This window comes from Malurus melanocephalus, unplaced genomic scaffold (assembly GCF_030028575.1).
Source record: "Malurus melanocephalus ecotype Western Australia unplaced genomic scaffold, MMel_1.1 scaffold_721, whole genome shotgun sequence".
Taxonomy (NCBI): Eukaryota; Metazoa; Chordata; class Aves; order Passeriformes; family Maluridae; genus Malurus; species Malurus melanocephalus.
In genome coordinates this window covers 112388-126964 of record NW_026623953.1, presented here as the reverse complement: position 1 = coordinate 126964, position 14577 = coordinate 112388, and the positions used below count along the sequence as shown (strand labels likewise).

At 38.9% G+C, this 14577-nt stretch overlaps 1 protein-coding gene across 8 annotated transcripts in view; it reads right to left on the bottom strand.

Moving 5' to 3' along the window:
- The window catches only part of EZH2 (enhancer of zeste 2 polycomb repressive complex 2 subunit), a 50999-nt gene that overhangs the window by 3182 nt on the left and 33240 nt on the right, over positions 1-14577 (bottom strand). For all 8 annotated transcript variants that reach the window (XM_057384577.1, XM_057384571.1, XM_057384573.1 and 5 more), the window contains 7 exons: positions 10289-10380; positions 9085-9325; positions 8501-8670; positions 8033-8127; positions 2403-2443; positions 1123-1248; positions 560-738 (listed from right to left, as the gene is read on the bottom strand). In XM_057384577.1, the coding sequence (XP_057240560.1) occupies positions 560-738; positions 1123-1248; positions 2403-2443; positions 8033-8127; positions 8501-8670; positions 9085-9325; positions 10289-10380 (944 nt within the window). The remainder of the gene's footprint in view (positions 1-559; positions 739-1122; positions 1249-2402; positions 2444-8032; positions 8128-8500; positions 8671-9084; positions 9326-10288; positions 10381-14577) is intronic.

Here is a 14577-nt window from a genome sequence, read left to right as displayed (position 1 = left end):
TCAGAAGGTCTGCAGACAGGAGCCCACTACTGATCAGCTCAGTAATCAACTGAACTRTTTTGCGAGAAGATGTTCCAGAGTTTGTTCGGCTTAGTGATTTATTGATTTGCCAGAACTGAATGGGCTTTCAAGGTATCTTCAGTAGACTGTATACACATTTATGTCTTAGAACTGACAGCTGAAGAAAGAAACAGCTTCTGGACTCAGGGATAAACTTCCTTCTGCTGATCTGGGGAAAGACTGCTGAGGTGTAACTTTAAAACAGCAGCCTCTTTGCAATCAAGAAGCAAAGCCCAAATGGGGAAAAGGAGATATTCTGCTGCAGTGCTGTACAGAAAACACTGATTGGTACACGACAAGATATAAGTAGAGTTTAACAGCAGCACATAAGCAAGCTAACAAATGACAACTCCCTTCCTTGCTGTTTTGTTTGGTTTGGGTTTTTTTTGTTTTCCTGTTTGACAGCATGAAGGCAAAGAAATTCCATCCTCTGATTTGAAAATATAAGAACACCTCAAAACCCAGGCAACAGGCATGCAGCTGTATAATCTGGACATACTTTTTTGGATCCTCTCTGAATGCTGCAGTTCTTGCAAGAAACATTTTTGCTGTCCCAGTGGTCAGCTGCTCCACACGTCAGGCAGAGGTCAGGATCACACTCACGGACAGCCAGGTAACAGGGGCACTGCTTGGTGTTGCATTGTGCTTTACAACGGCACCCAGGAAAACGATTTTGGCCTACAAAGGAATGTGTGGAAAAGGAAAAGAAGAGGTATGAAAAAATACAGCATAAAATTAAGACTGTGCAGATAACAGCATATCAGAATGTTGGCAACACAGCCATTGATATCTGCACAGGGCGTTCAGAAGTACTGTAAATTCTTTCCTTCCCTGATTTTAATTACTCTTCTTCAATTTTAAGTCTGAAAACTGCTTCTGACTCCATGCAATGGCTCAATACAAGGGCCAAATTAAATTGAGCTTGGGCTCACCACTATCTGACACAACTTGCAGCTCCAGTAGCAGTGTCTGCAGTATGAACAGAGGGGTAGTACAGAGCTCAATGGTGGGACAGTGAGAGATGTTTACAGGTAACTTTTAAAAGTTAAATATTTTACTTACATTCTGAGCTGCACTGACAAAACTTCTCACAGAAGTTTTGAGCAATTACACATGGGCATGAGCTATCACAAGGCTGACGTGGGTGATCACATGGCTGATAGTTGTAAACATGGTTCGATGACCCATCTGAATAAAAATAGCAACATTTTGTAAAGTTGAAAGTTGCAAACAAACAATATTCAGTTCCCCTCACTCTAAGGCAGAAATTCCCTTTTAGTCATTTGCCTAAGAAAGCCCAAGCATGAACTATAAACCCAAACCCACCATGAGTGGGGTTAAAAACCCAAAAGACACAAAGCAAAACTGTAACATTAACGAGGTGTTGAGGTGTTTTACACCATTAGCTGCCTTGCTAGTGCACCTCATTCTGCCATTGCTCAGCTGCTGTGAGTATAGAGAGCTGAAAGCTGTTCATGTGGAAAACTGAGAAACGAAACTACAATGGTATAATTTCCTGTGCGAACATGTTTTGGAATAGCACCGATATTATTCAGCAAAGTAAATTTGCTTAAACACCCAAAGCAATTTTTGACGTGGAACATGAAATGACTCTCAAACAGGTAACACTGACAATGWAATCCCTGGTTATTATACCACTGTGCTTTCCCAAGTCAATTTTCCAGTACAGACAATGCTGAAAGTCTTCTAGGCAAGAAAGGAACTAACAGGGACTAAAGTCTAGAGCTTCACCTATAGAGCAGCTAGGAGAATTTGGTGATATATAAATTATATTTGCTATAWATACTCCTGAGCTTGTGTTGGGTTTGCATGAATGTGTAACTTTGTAAAAATGCTCAAGTTAGCAATCAGCAACAAAAAAGGAGAAACAAACCAGATCACTTATTTGTGTTGCTAGAAGTCCCAAACACTCTCAACAATTTTTCAGATAACTATTTCTAAACTAAGCTGGTTTAAAAAAGGAAAGGAAAAAAAAAAGTACTTTTTACTGCAGCTCCTATCCTTAATACTGTTTTTACCTGCACTTCAGTGAGGCCATACTGGAAAGACTGTAAAGACTCAGCCTCCTTCCCTTTTTATTGAATTATACAGAGCTCTTCAGATATGTAAACCTAAGACTACCTTTTATCCCTACAATATCTGTAGTGAGAGTTTCCTTTTTTTTACTTTTCATTCCCCTTTAATTTCTAGCTCCCCACGGAACACATCTAATGGCCTAACACTAGAAAAAGAACCAACCAGCCCCCCTCCCAAAAAAACCAAAACAAGCAATAGTAGAATCTTAAAATTTCAGGACATAAATTGAATGGAAAGATGCTAACCCTTTTTCAGCTGTATCTTTCTGCAATGAGCAGCCCACAACCTGCAAAAACACAAAACAAACAAGAAGGTTGACAGGAACTCCTCCTGCAGTGGGCTGGGAAAGGCAGCTGCATCTTGCACCCACACTTGAGTTAAGATGGGAAAGTTTCTGGAGATGTGAACACCTGCTAACTGCACACAGGTCAGAGGTGGCTGCGGCAGAACCACCCTGTCCCAGTCTSGAGCTTGACAAGATCAGAGCTGTGCAGGCTGCTCCCCCCACTCCACACACCATTCATCTCACCCCAGGATTGTACAGATGAGCAGTCCCCACCCAGCCCAGGCCAGAGATGCTCAGATTCAGATGGCCTTGAAGGAAACCCTGCCAGGTACAGTCTGCTGGAGCCGCTGGAGCAGGCAGGAACAGCAGCAGAAGGAAGAATAAAAAAATTGCAARTCGGGAGGGTTGTGCCTAAATAGGGGGTGAAAGTGGGACAGCTGTTTGCTTCACAGCACTTGGCCCCAGCACACTCTGGTTGTCATCTACAGGTCACAGCCAGGTCCTACCCTTTACCTGAGGAGCTCCAAGTATCTGACAAAAGGAGACAATGTCTGCCTGGCACAGACACACCGATGGGACCTCAGTATTCCTTCTGGCTGGACACTTGTCCTGGCTGGGTGGTGCTGCACTAAGCCTTTTCCCTTCTACTTTACACTCCTTTCTCTTAGGTCCTTACAGCTCTTGTTCTGTGTCCCTTTTTCTCCTTTGCCAGAAGTGGTGGTTTTGTCATGTGTTGGGTTTTATTGCTTGGGTTTGTTGGTTTGTTGTGTTTTTTTTAAGAATGCTTTTGGTTATCATAGCATAACTCACTATACTTTAAAGTTCTTGCAAGTTATAATTATCCCTTAATATTGTATCCATTTTAAATTGCAAGCTCTTTGGCCAGGGCATGTCACCTATTCCATAAACAGCGTGTCAGATACAATCAAGCAAAAACACCTTTGGTAACAAAAGGAGAACCAGACTTTTAATTTCAGTAGACTTAAAATCAAAGGAGAAATCAACTGTTTTATTTTTTCTTTAATTATGTGTATTTTAGTTAYCACTTGTATTTCAGTGAACACACATAACAAAAAAAATAGATAAAGTATTTTAAAAGTTAATGCTTCTTGGACTTCTGTAGTGTATCATATAACAAGAAGACAATATGGGAGAAACCTCATTCCCTGGCCAAATAATGCACCACCAGCTCTACTGAGCAACCTCACTGTCTCTGCAGATTTACTGAGCAGCCCAAAACACTCATGAACACAAGTGCAAGAAATCCCCTGCACAGAACACCTAAAAAGCTGTTCTATCTTTCACTGAATTTAACACTCAGGAGTTTGCACTCTGGAAAAAATATTTCCTGCTGTAACTACTTAAACAGGACTTTTTAGCTTCTACTTCTTTCATAAAAAYGTAACAGCTTCTACTTCAACCTAATGGTGTGCTGCACCCTCCAACAGCTTCAGATAAATAAGGTTCTCTATAAAATTGCCCTTTCAAAGCTGGACTGTGAGATTTAACTCAACAACCAACTTTCTTACAAGCACTGAAGGAGCCCATACCAATTAGAAACCCACAAAGGCAGATTTGTCCAAGTAACTAAAGGCTGAGGGAAGAGAAGGAACCCAAAGACTATCAACATCACAGAGCACTATAATAAATAGATGACATTCCTATTAAGAGTGATTCMCTCTAGAAGAAAAAGCTACCAACATTATTCATGAATTATGAGACATTGACTCCGCAAGAAGACACTTCCCATATACCYGAAAGGAGTGCAATTTTGACTTAAATTACTATAATGCACATTAAACTACTTTCTTTCTTGTCTGCCTGGTATTTGRAAAATGTAACAATACCATATTTTTGAACAAGTCTTTCACAGAAACTTGTCTGCCACCCCAAGATAATAAGGATCTAYTAGCACACCAAACCCTTGAAAGCTTTCTGTGGCCAGACTTTATAAAATACCCTTTCAGCAGCAGTTAGCAGCTTTACTTTTTCTCCTAAGGTGAGCACTATCYTAATACTTTAAATGTACACAAACGTACACATCAACAAAGCATTAACAGTAACAGCTCAAAGCAGAAGGAAAACTACAGGTGGCAATGACAGTGAAAAAGAAGGCATCCATCCTGGTGTCACAGGAGGGAGAGAGCCCAGCGAGACAGGGGCTGGAGACACACATGGCAGCAGGAATTGTGGGCAATGACACAACGGGAAGCAGGCTGCCAACACTGACCAGCTTGAAGGGAGCCTTGACTGGCACCATCAAATAGTACATTCACTGGCTTGTAACTTGCAAAAACTGCTGCAAAGCACTGCAAGTTCCCCTGGTCAGTCCACAATGCTGAAGCCTGAGTAAGCACCAGATTAAAGGCAGTCATTTTTGTATATGCCCTCTCATCTGCCACCTCAAACCGAAACAAAAGGCAAGACCTGGTCCCATGCACCCAGAAGCTGAGGCAAGGAAAAGACAAAGTTGAGAAAGCACTCACGAAGTGAAGCTTCATTTTAAAAAGGCCAACTGGAAACTCTGTGGCAGGTTTCCAAGCAAGCCAGTGCATTTGTACATCTGATTGCTGACATCTGCAGAAGAGCCAGCTTAGAAAAGTCTTTCCAGAAGCATCATGATAGAAGCTGTCAAAGATATTGCTCACTCTTAACAACCCASCAGACTTTGCCATGGGTTTTAGGCAGCAGCAGTGTCAGCCAACCTGGCACTAAAAACACAGTTTTTGGAGGAAGCCACTCCAGCATYTCTTGCCTTGCACAGGGATACTCKGCTATCAGAAAGAGCACTGAAAATTCAAAATACATGCCAATTATTTAGTAAAACTCAAATATGTAGTTGAGTCTTTGCAGTGTTTGATTTTCTGGCATCACTCAAAGATTTCAGTCCCCCAGATCATCTTATCCACAGCCTCCCCAGCACTCCAAGACTCAGCCCTCCAACCAGGTGGCACATCTGTGCCAATGCCTCAGCTGCACCTTTTGCCTGATAACAGTGAGACTTTAAATCAGTACAAAAAGGCATCCTGAACTCTTGGCAGAACTACATAAGCTATTCAAACACATGCAGTGAACAGCAGTCCAGCAGAAGGTAGGAACACGAGGCAGAAAACGAGAAAGTCGGGGGGAAAAAATATTTTCAAATAAAATTTACTAAGTGGCATCTGAATAGAGGATGAGAGAGAAGAAGAAAATCAAAATTATAAAGAAACAGCTTTACATGGCCTTAAAATTAGTACCAAAATAGAGGAAGGAGTGCTGATTAGTTAAAGCAAATACAACTCAGCTCCCAACAACAGGAGAAAAACATATACATGAAAGAATGAACAGTATTGAAGTATACTCGTCCTCCAGCACACACCCATGCTTTTCAGAATTCTTTCTTCATTCAGATTTTTATAGGCKTCTATGTAAAGTACTCTCTTCTCATCAAGGCAGAGTTTCTCAAAATAACAGGCTAATCTGATACAAAGGCCAGGCTCTGACACCGATTCTCCAAAAAACAACTAAAAAGTCTTCTCCCACTGATCAGCCTTATTACAGCTATCTTAACGAAATGACACAGGAAGGAGGGAGATAAGATATTCCATTATCCAAGAGGGGTGCAGCATTGCCAGCTAGTTTCTCAGTACGCCCATATGGGCACCAAGATGACATGGAAATAAGCAAAGTCTTGCAAGAAAATCTGCTCTCAAATCAGTTCAAGAGCAAAAGCAGCCTTTTTTTGCTGCTGCTTTTCTCTTTGGTGGTGCTGCTTGAGCTCAAAGCCTGTCTACCACATGCCCACACTGACAACTTGCAGACAGGTAAGACCCTGCAATGGAAGARGGCAAAAGGAAAGGAAGGGCCTTCCTGGCTCTAGGACTGCATTTACTCTTAGAGAGAGTAAACTTAACTAAAAGAAAAGTAAGAAACAGAGAAAGATTTCCAGATGGTTGTCCCAACTACAGGTTGTGGGACATATTCAGAGTGCTCAGATTGCAGTAGGATGTAGGCAGGCTAAACTACTTTCTTTTTTAAAAAAGCTACTGTCCACAGAAGAATGGAGACAGCTTGATTGCCACATATTCTGGGACATGAAATTTGTAAAACTATCCCCTTCCTTCAATGAGAGTTTAAAGAATTAAAGYGCATTTCAAAACCAAATTGCTACCTAACTAAAGGCAGCAACTAATAAAAACAAAATAAAGTCAAGAAACCCCAGGCAATCGTGTGTGCTTTTATTTACTTGGGAAAAAAAACCCCACATAACTAAAAAAAGTCTCAAAACTCCTCCARAACAATGTCAGCCTGGTAATCATACAATCCATGTCAGCTGCAAAAATACATTTGAGCCTTTTAGCTGCTCTTTTTAAATAGATGCAGTGGCACCATTTTTATAATAACTTGTGTGAATGTGACAGCAAGCTAATTCTCAGCTGCATATTCCAAACTTGCACCATGGCTAATAACCTAAATTTCAACAGCCAAGCCCACCAATGCCCAAACACTTGAAAACTGTGCCAAGACCATTAAAATCAATAGCTTTTGCTGAGAACAAAATCTCTTCCAGATGTTCACTGAATCTTTTCCCAGCTCACGTTGCCTGCCTCTATGCTACAAAGCAGAAATATTCTACTCCACGTCAACAGGATCTTTGAACAAGTTCAGGAATTTCACTAYGCCTGGAAATAATAAATAGACAAACTAAGACAGAAGCAAGAAAAATGGATGACAGAAGAACTGGAAGGACAAACTTGGGGGAAAATAAAGGAAGATAAAGGAAGAAATAGGAAATCATAGGGAAAAAAATGTACTTTTTGCTTGCTAAAGAAATGTTCTTGCTAATTTTCAGCTTTTTATCTCCTATGTTCTTATCTCTAGGAATAAAAACAATCAATGCAGAATTGCATTTTCCAAACCTCAGAATTCTCACAGAAAAATGCATTTCACTGACAGACAGTAGCCACCAAGTTTGTTATTTCAGTATGATCTTTGAGGCTCCAGAAAAGCATAATTTTGTTCTTCATTGCAGCTTCACTTCAAATAATAACTTGTTAACATGATTCTTTAGTTGGGTGTTGTAGGTGCTAATAAAACTGGGGTGCTACAAAGGAATAKTCTCTCCTAAAGAAAAAAAAGGCAATCCTACTAGCTTGCTATCAGAATCTCGTTAGAATACACTTCATCAAAAAAAATTACGAATTTTACTTTACAAAATACCATATAATCATTACTGAATCCCATTGRCACACTTCTAAATTGAATGTTTATCACTGCAAAAAATAATTATACCACACTATCTCGAATGTTGCAATAAGAAGCAAAGGYGATTTCTATAAACAGAGTTTTGACTACTTGCAGCAATACACCTACAAGAATCYGGCTGTTAAAGAGCTTGAAAAGAAAGGAGAGGGAAAGAGGAAGGTTGTACTTGCCAAGGCAGTAAGACTTCTGTTTGAAAATTTTAAAATTTTGTTTTATTGATGCAACTTTTGGTTTTGGAAGCAAAAGAAGAGTTGCACAACTTTTCCTCCAAAATACTTTCTGTTCTGATCCCCTGTATCTCCAATTTATTGTTATGCTAAGGGTATTTAGTAACAGATTTACCTGTGTTTCCTTTTCTTCTTTCTGGGAGGAGTATCAACATCTTCAGCAGGGACTGGTGCAATAATACTAGATTCCTTTACTCTAAACTCATACACCTAACAAGAGATACCATAACACATCCACGATAAATCTCTCACTAGTACAAAGTTGTTCATATTCTAAGTTAGTATGATTTCCTTCAACCAACAACTTACAGATTATATCCAGTCTCTTTTCAATACATTTAAAGTTGATTATTTTTGTCATTTAAGAACTGATAGTCTAATTTAAAACTCCTRCAAATTTAATTTAAAAACCGTTTTAAAACTAGCTTTTATGTATTTGTGGTATGAATTCTGGACCATARCATTCTTGGGAAAACCAAGAAAATTAATTACTTTTCCCTTTTAGTAATCAATACTAGTATTTCTATACTTCAGTTTTAAAAGTAAATCACTATCACTCTTAGCAAGTAGCTTCCCCTGTTACCTGTCTGCACGTTTTGGTCCCAATCAGTCTGGCAATTGCACAGAAGTTGTCATAGTAGGTGCCAATAAGAACTCTAAACATTGAAGCTTCTGCACCACTCCATTCCACATTCTCTGGAGGCTCAATATTTGGCTTCATCTTTATCGGYGTTTGACACCTAGAATTTGCTTCTGTAATAAATAATCGAGGGTAAGACTAAGTTTCAAAATTTACATTGCTCTTAAAAATGTCAAATCATTAACTGTAGGTAAAAATATCCCACATTTTTGTTGTTGCTTACTAAGTGCCAGAAAAACCAGCACTCTTCAATGCCTCTTAGAGAAGCTAACAGTAGCTATTACGTAACAGTTCAAATTACATGAGCTATACATAAATTRAGACAACACTGACATTCTCTTACAGTTTGAATAAACTCATATTATTACTCTGTTTTTTCAGTCAGTTCTATACATTCCAAACACATGTTTTCTGGGATTGCACGGCTCAACTTGGGTTTTTTTTTTGGTTGTTTTTGTTGTCTTGGTTTTGTTTCACCTTCTCAAGCATTCCAGCTCATTGAATGAAGCAGCATTGRCCGGCCTTACCAGAGGAACTGGATGTTTCATCTTTCTTTTCCTCCTCCTCTTTGTCGTTGTTTTCTCCCCCSGTTTCAGTGCCAGCTTCCCGATCGCTGTCCGTGTCCTTGGACTCCAGCACGTTGATGGTGGGTGTGCTGGGCCTGCTGGTGTTGTTTGGGAGCCTCCCCCTCCGGCGGCCGCCGGGGCGCTTCGGCGGGGTCTTGATGCGCTCAGCGGTCAGGGCAGCTGCAAACTCCTTTGCACCTTCCTGAACACAAAACAGCACCATTTACAGCAGCAGAATTGAGAAATGCTTTCACATGGGGTCATGGCTGGTGGGAGAACACCTCCTACTTGCATACTGAGTAACTTCCCGTTGTTCTACAAAATAATCCCGTGCTCAGAAATTCCAGCTAAAGGCACTCCAACCACGACCACAAATACTTTTCATACTACCATGAAAAAAACCTACAATTACAAAGCACTCATGTCAGTATCTTGGTTCATCTTTTACTTTGACTGCCAAGTGAAAAATAATTCAGAAGCAAATTTCTATTTCTCTGGATGATGGAAAAAGTTAGAATTTCCCACAGAAAATGCCTGCAAAAATACAAGAACTCTTCTTGCATGTGGTACTTAAACAATATGTGTTCTGCATTTTTTAAAATGCAAGCATTGGTAATTTATTTTCTTGTGAAAAGGAGTATGACATTGTATAGCAAATTTCTTGAACAGGAAAATTGCATAGTTTCTCACACTAAAAAATTTAAGGGAATTATGAGAGAGATCTGAAATTATATTACTAAATATTTCACTTTATTAATTTCCATCCTGTTTTATCTTAAGAACACAAGTCCTGGATGGAATCTGACTTTGGCAAACTAAAATACCATTATAATTTTAAGCTGTGATATCATTTGCAAAGACAGCTAAGACTGCAATTCCTTGACAAGATTGGACACAATAGCTGCAACACCATTAGGGGATAGTATTATTTTTTCCCTACAAATATCTCAGCCTAMATTTGCAGGTATTTCTACTTAAGACAATTGGAAGTTAATTTTTTTCTGTCACACCGGCTGAAGGTAACGTGCAAATGGCCCACACGCAGATGCACTATCCTAGACCCAGCATAAAGTGTATCCTGCTCTACTGAGATAAAGTGTATCCTGCTCTACTGCAGCTAGCACTAGCACTCAGTGAATTGTGACATATAAAATTATCTTCTTACCAAATGTTGATAACAGTGAGGTCCACAAGGTTTATTATCTAATGCTGTTTCTGTATTCTTTCGTTTATAAGTATTAGGAGTTGCATGGAATGCTGTTGAATCAAAACATCACATTTTTAAGTTTTCATATAAAAATACATTAAAAATCTAACTTCAAACAGTATCCAAAACACAAGGTTACCAAGACTTTACTAAAACCAGAATAAAAATAACAACAAATGGAAAAAAAGAACCCCACAAAATAAACCCCACGTAATGACATATAACTTACCACTTAAATACATAGAGAGAGCACATAGGTAAGTTTCACATATAATGGAATGGTTTGGGTTTGAAGGGACTTTAAAGATCATCTAGATCCAATTCTTCCTTGCCATTGGCAGGAACACCTTCCACTAGAGCAGGTTGTTCAAAGCCCATCCAGCCTGGCCTTGAACTCGCCAGGGATGAGGCRGCCACAGCCTCTATGGCCAATCGATTCCAGTGTTTCTTCCTCACAGTAAAGAATGTCTTCCTTACATCAAATGTAAACCTATTCTCTTTCATTTTGAAGCCATTATACCCATTTACATCAGCAAAGACAATCATCACAATTGTTTCATGTATCAATGCAAGTTTGGTCAATCACCCTTTCCAACAAAAGAACAGACTTCGTTGTCGKTAAACAGAATTATTCAGGGCTTCTCCTATCAATGATCATCTCTTCAATGTGTAAGATTCAGTTGTTCCATTTCTATCTTGTAAAAAAAATCAGATCCCATGCACGCTTTGGAAAGACCCACTAATAGACCCACTTTACATTTTCATYAGTGAGAAGGACACATGAGCATTTTTGCTCAATTAGTTTATCTGCACTCCAGCCAAGCTGCCAGGATATAAGAATTCAGTTCCTGTATCCCAGCTGCAAGGTAAACAGCCAGCATTTCACAGTCACTATGGATAAGTGAGCTAAGCCTGCACTTGCACAAAGTGTCTGGTCCTGTATGTGATGGACTCGGTAGAGCTCTGTAAAAGCTGCAGAACGGTGACTCAGAAAGGAGCAGAACTGCGTACATTACACATGCAGCACGAGCAGCTTGATAACAGGATGRCAGAGCTTCCTACCTATGCTTTTTGCCAGAGTCAGCTCTGTCTCCCAGCAGTGTTTTCAGAGAGACTGACTTTTAAATGTTTTGCTGGAAGCCTTGGGAACTCCTCTGTACCCCTTATAGAGCTCTTCTGAAGCCTGGAAAACCTGCCACTAGACTCTCACCAAAACTCATACACTCATGCTCCCAAATTATATTAGGAGCTTTTTGAGATACTATCATCAGTTTTCTGCAATTCTCTTTTTAAAAACAACTCAACTGTGCTCAAGGAAAAATAATTTTGCTTTTTAGAGAGAGAGAGAAAAAAATAGATATCAATARATACTTTCTCCTTCTAAATGTGTTAACAGTGGCATACAACAGTGGCAGAACTGAAAGGAACAAAAWTGGAGAATGGATGGAAATTTAAAATTAGAGAAGAGACTACTCAGTGTTAGCTGTCTGTTTGTTAATGCTCCATGAAGGCCCAGAAAAAATGCYCAACTGAAAATGTGCAATTTCTAAGCTATGTAGAAGCACTTATGCTGCAATTTTACCASAGCTGCAGTTGGGCAACTGTAACCTACAGTGAAGGTTTTAAACATTCAGTGAATAAAGAGCATTAATATGTTCAAAATTAAAGAAGAAATGCCTCCCCTCTTACCCATATTAATCTAAAATGGCTGTTCCATACCAACACCTCACCCATCTTCCTTCATTAAGCCACCACCACACACTTTCCTACTCATTTTCAGATCATGCCAGAGGCATCTCTCTGTATGTCCATTATGCTTTAAAGACTCAACTTTTTTAATTCAGTTCCTTGCCTTTTAAAGAATGTGGGCAGAGCCCACATGTCTCCCCAGACAAAGCTTTTAAAAGCAAATTTCTTTTCAGTGGTCTGGTTTGCAGCATAGCTCTGCAAGCACTTGTTTTGGCATCAGTGCAGAGGGTGACTGGCTCCATCTTGGAACCCCCACTTCATGTTTCCCTCCCATAAAGGAGGGTGGGTAGAAAAATCAAATCATAAATTCTMTAAYGTTGTGCCTGTATYAATGAAGGCATCACATAGCAACTCYCTARGAAAGCAATGGCTTCCAAGGCTTTCTTAAAAYGGTATAAACAATATAAAAGTATCATTAATTAAATATTACATCCTTTTCTYCAGACAAATATGTTATATTTTATAGATCTGGAAACACAAAAAAGCTTCAATTTTCTATATAGRAGCATATAAATATGTAACAATTATTTACAAGCAAGTATAGGAATGTAATTTATGCATATTGTTGCTATTAGTGCTCTTTCTTGCCCCAGACTCCAGTTAAAAGCTTTCATTGCATTGATACATCACTTCTCATGTTTCACAGATCCTTCATGTGTTCATATACTCCACAGGTAAAATATTTTACAAAAGAAATCATGCAACTTAATTCCAAGTTATTCCACCTTTTTCCATCTTTTAAGAAACAATGAGATGATGGGAGCCCTCTACCCAAAACTGGGGGGGAGGAGAGAAACCCTCACATTTTTAAACACGGCATCTTTAAATTTGCACTGTATACCATTTCATTCAGGGTTTTTTTTTTYCATTTAACTGTTTTAYCTTCTCTTCATACCACAAGGAAAATAACTTTTCAGCAATGCAAAAGAACAGTAAAACATTTACAAGCCATGATCTATACCAGACCACTGCAACATACAGAAATCAAAGCTATTTTTTGATCTTGTCACTTGCAGATACAATCACTTCTCGCACAAGTTCATTTGTTTGAGGGTCTAAAATGAGTATTTTTAAAAAAGCTGTTTTCCCTTAGACAGTGAAGAAATGTTTCGTTTGTAATAGAGTGAAACAAATCAATCTTTGATAGTTTTAAATCCATAAGATCTCAAAAATAGGCTACATATGATACTTAAAATTAGAATAATATCTTCTGTTCAACTATTTAAAAAACACCCAACACAGTACAGTAAAGACAACTAYAGTCAAAATCTACCACCTCTATTGCGAGGTAGTTTTTTGGGAGGCTTGCTATAAAGAAAGGATCCAGGACAAGAATAAAACTATTTGTATAGCTGTATCACGAATTTTCTAAATATCAGTAGTAATTTTTTCCCCAAAAGTCACAGMAGACTTTATAGAACTTCCTAAATAACTAAAGTCTGTATTTCTTTAATGATCTGCTTAAGAGAAATCATTCTAAAATKACTTCACTGAGCATGTTTTCTGTCTTCAAGGTTTATTATCTGTCTCATCCCCAATGGGCTCAACTCTCATTTTTCATAATGTGAAAGTACACAGGCAACACTTTAGCCTGAAATGTACAYTCGCTTCACAGTCAAGCTATTTGGGAAATTCTCCCTACCTGATATTTTTCCTTCTTCTAAATTCTTTGTTAGTCCAGACATTTAGGCATAATTYCTTGCTGTCAGCAAATGAAGTCGGTACACAAGTTTTTTCAGTTATGTCATCACCTGCACATAAAGGGATTGCCAGGTCGTCAAGGGGACTTGACACGTTAAAAATCTAATGATAACTTTTCCTATATTTAACTCAAATGTTCTAGAACAAAGACTGGAAAACTCCATAAAATAAGGCTAGTCTTAACCAAAGTGGAATCTAAGAGGGGGAAATACAAAAAGCAATACCAGACCTAACACAATTCCTGTATTTTTTTTAATTCTCTATGCCTTCTCCAGAGACTTACACCTTTTAAAGGACTTACACCTTTTAAATCTGATCACTGTAGCCCACCACATTACCAAAGTAATTCATCAAAAATATCTGCAGGAGCCAGGACATCATCCCACAGCACTTGGCAAGTGCATAAAAAAGAACTTGGAGGCAACAGTAAAAATGTAATTCAAGTTAAATTGCTAAATTGTTGCAGAGACACTGAAAATTGCTACGGCAGCTTTCCAATAACCAAAGCAGGTTTATGGTTTTGGTTTTTTTTTGATGAGTTACTTATTCCCAGCAATGAGCCTGGTGAATTTTGACCAACAGTCTTAAAATTTCACAGAAAGCAAAAAGGTCAAACAACTGACTGTCTCAGTTTTTAACAAAAAAAAAAAAATTCCGTGCTCTAGACAGACACACAGACCGACAGACACACAGACAGAAAACAAAGCCTCTTTCCCTGGTGTAACTACAGACAAAAGCAAAAGGAAGCAATGCATCCAAAGCAGCGAGCAGTCATTTTTGTGGTGGAATTTGGGTAT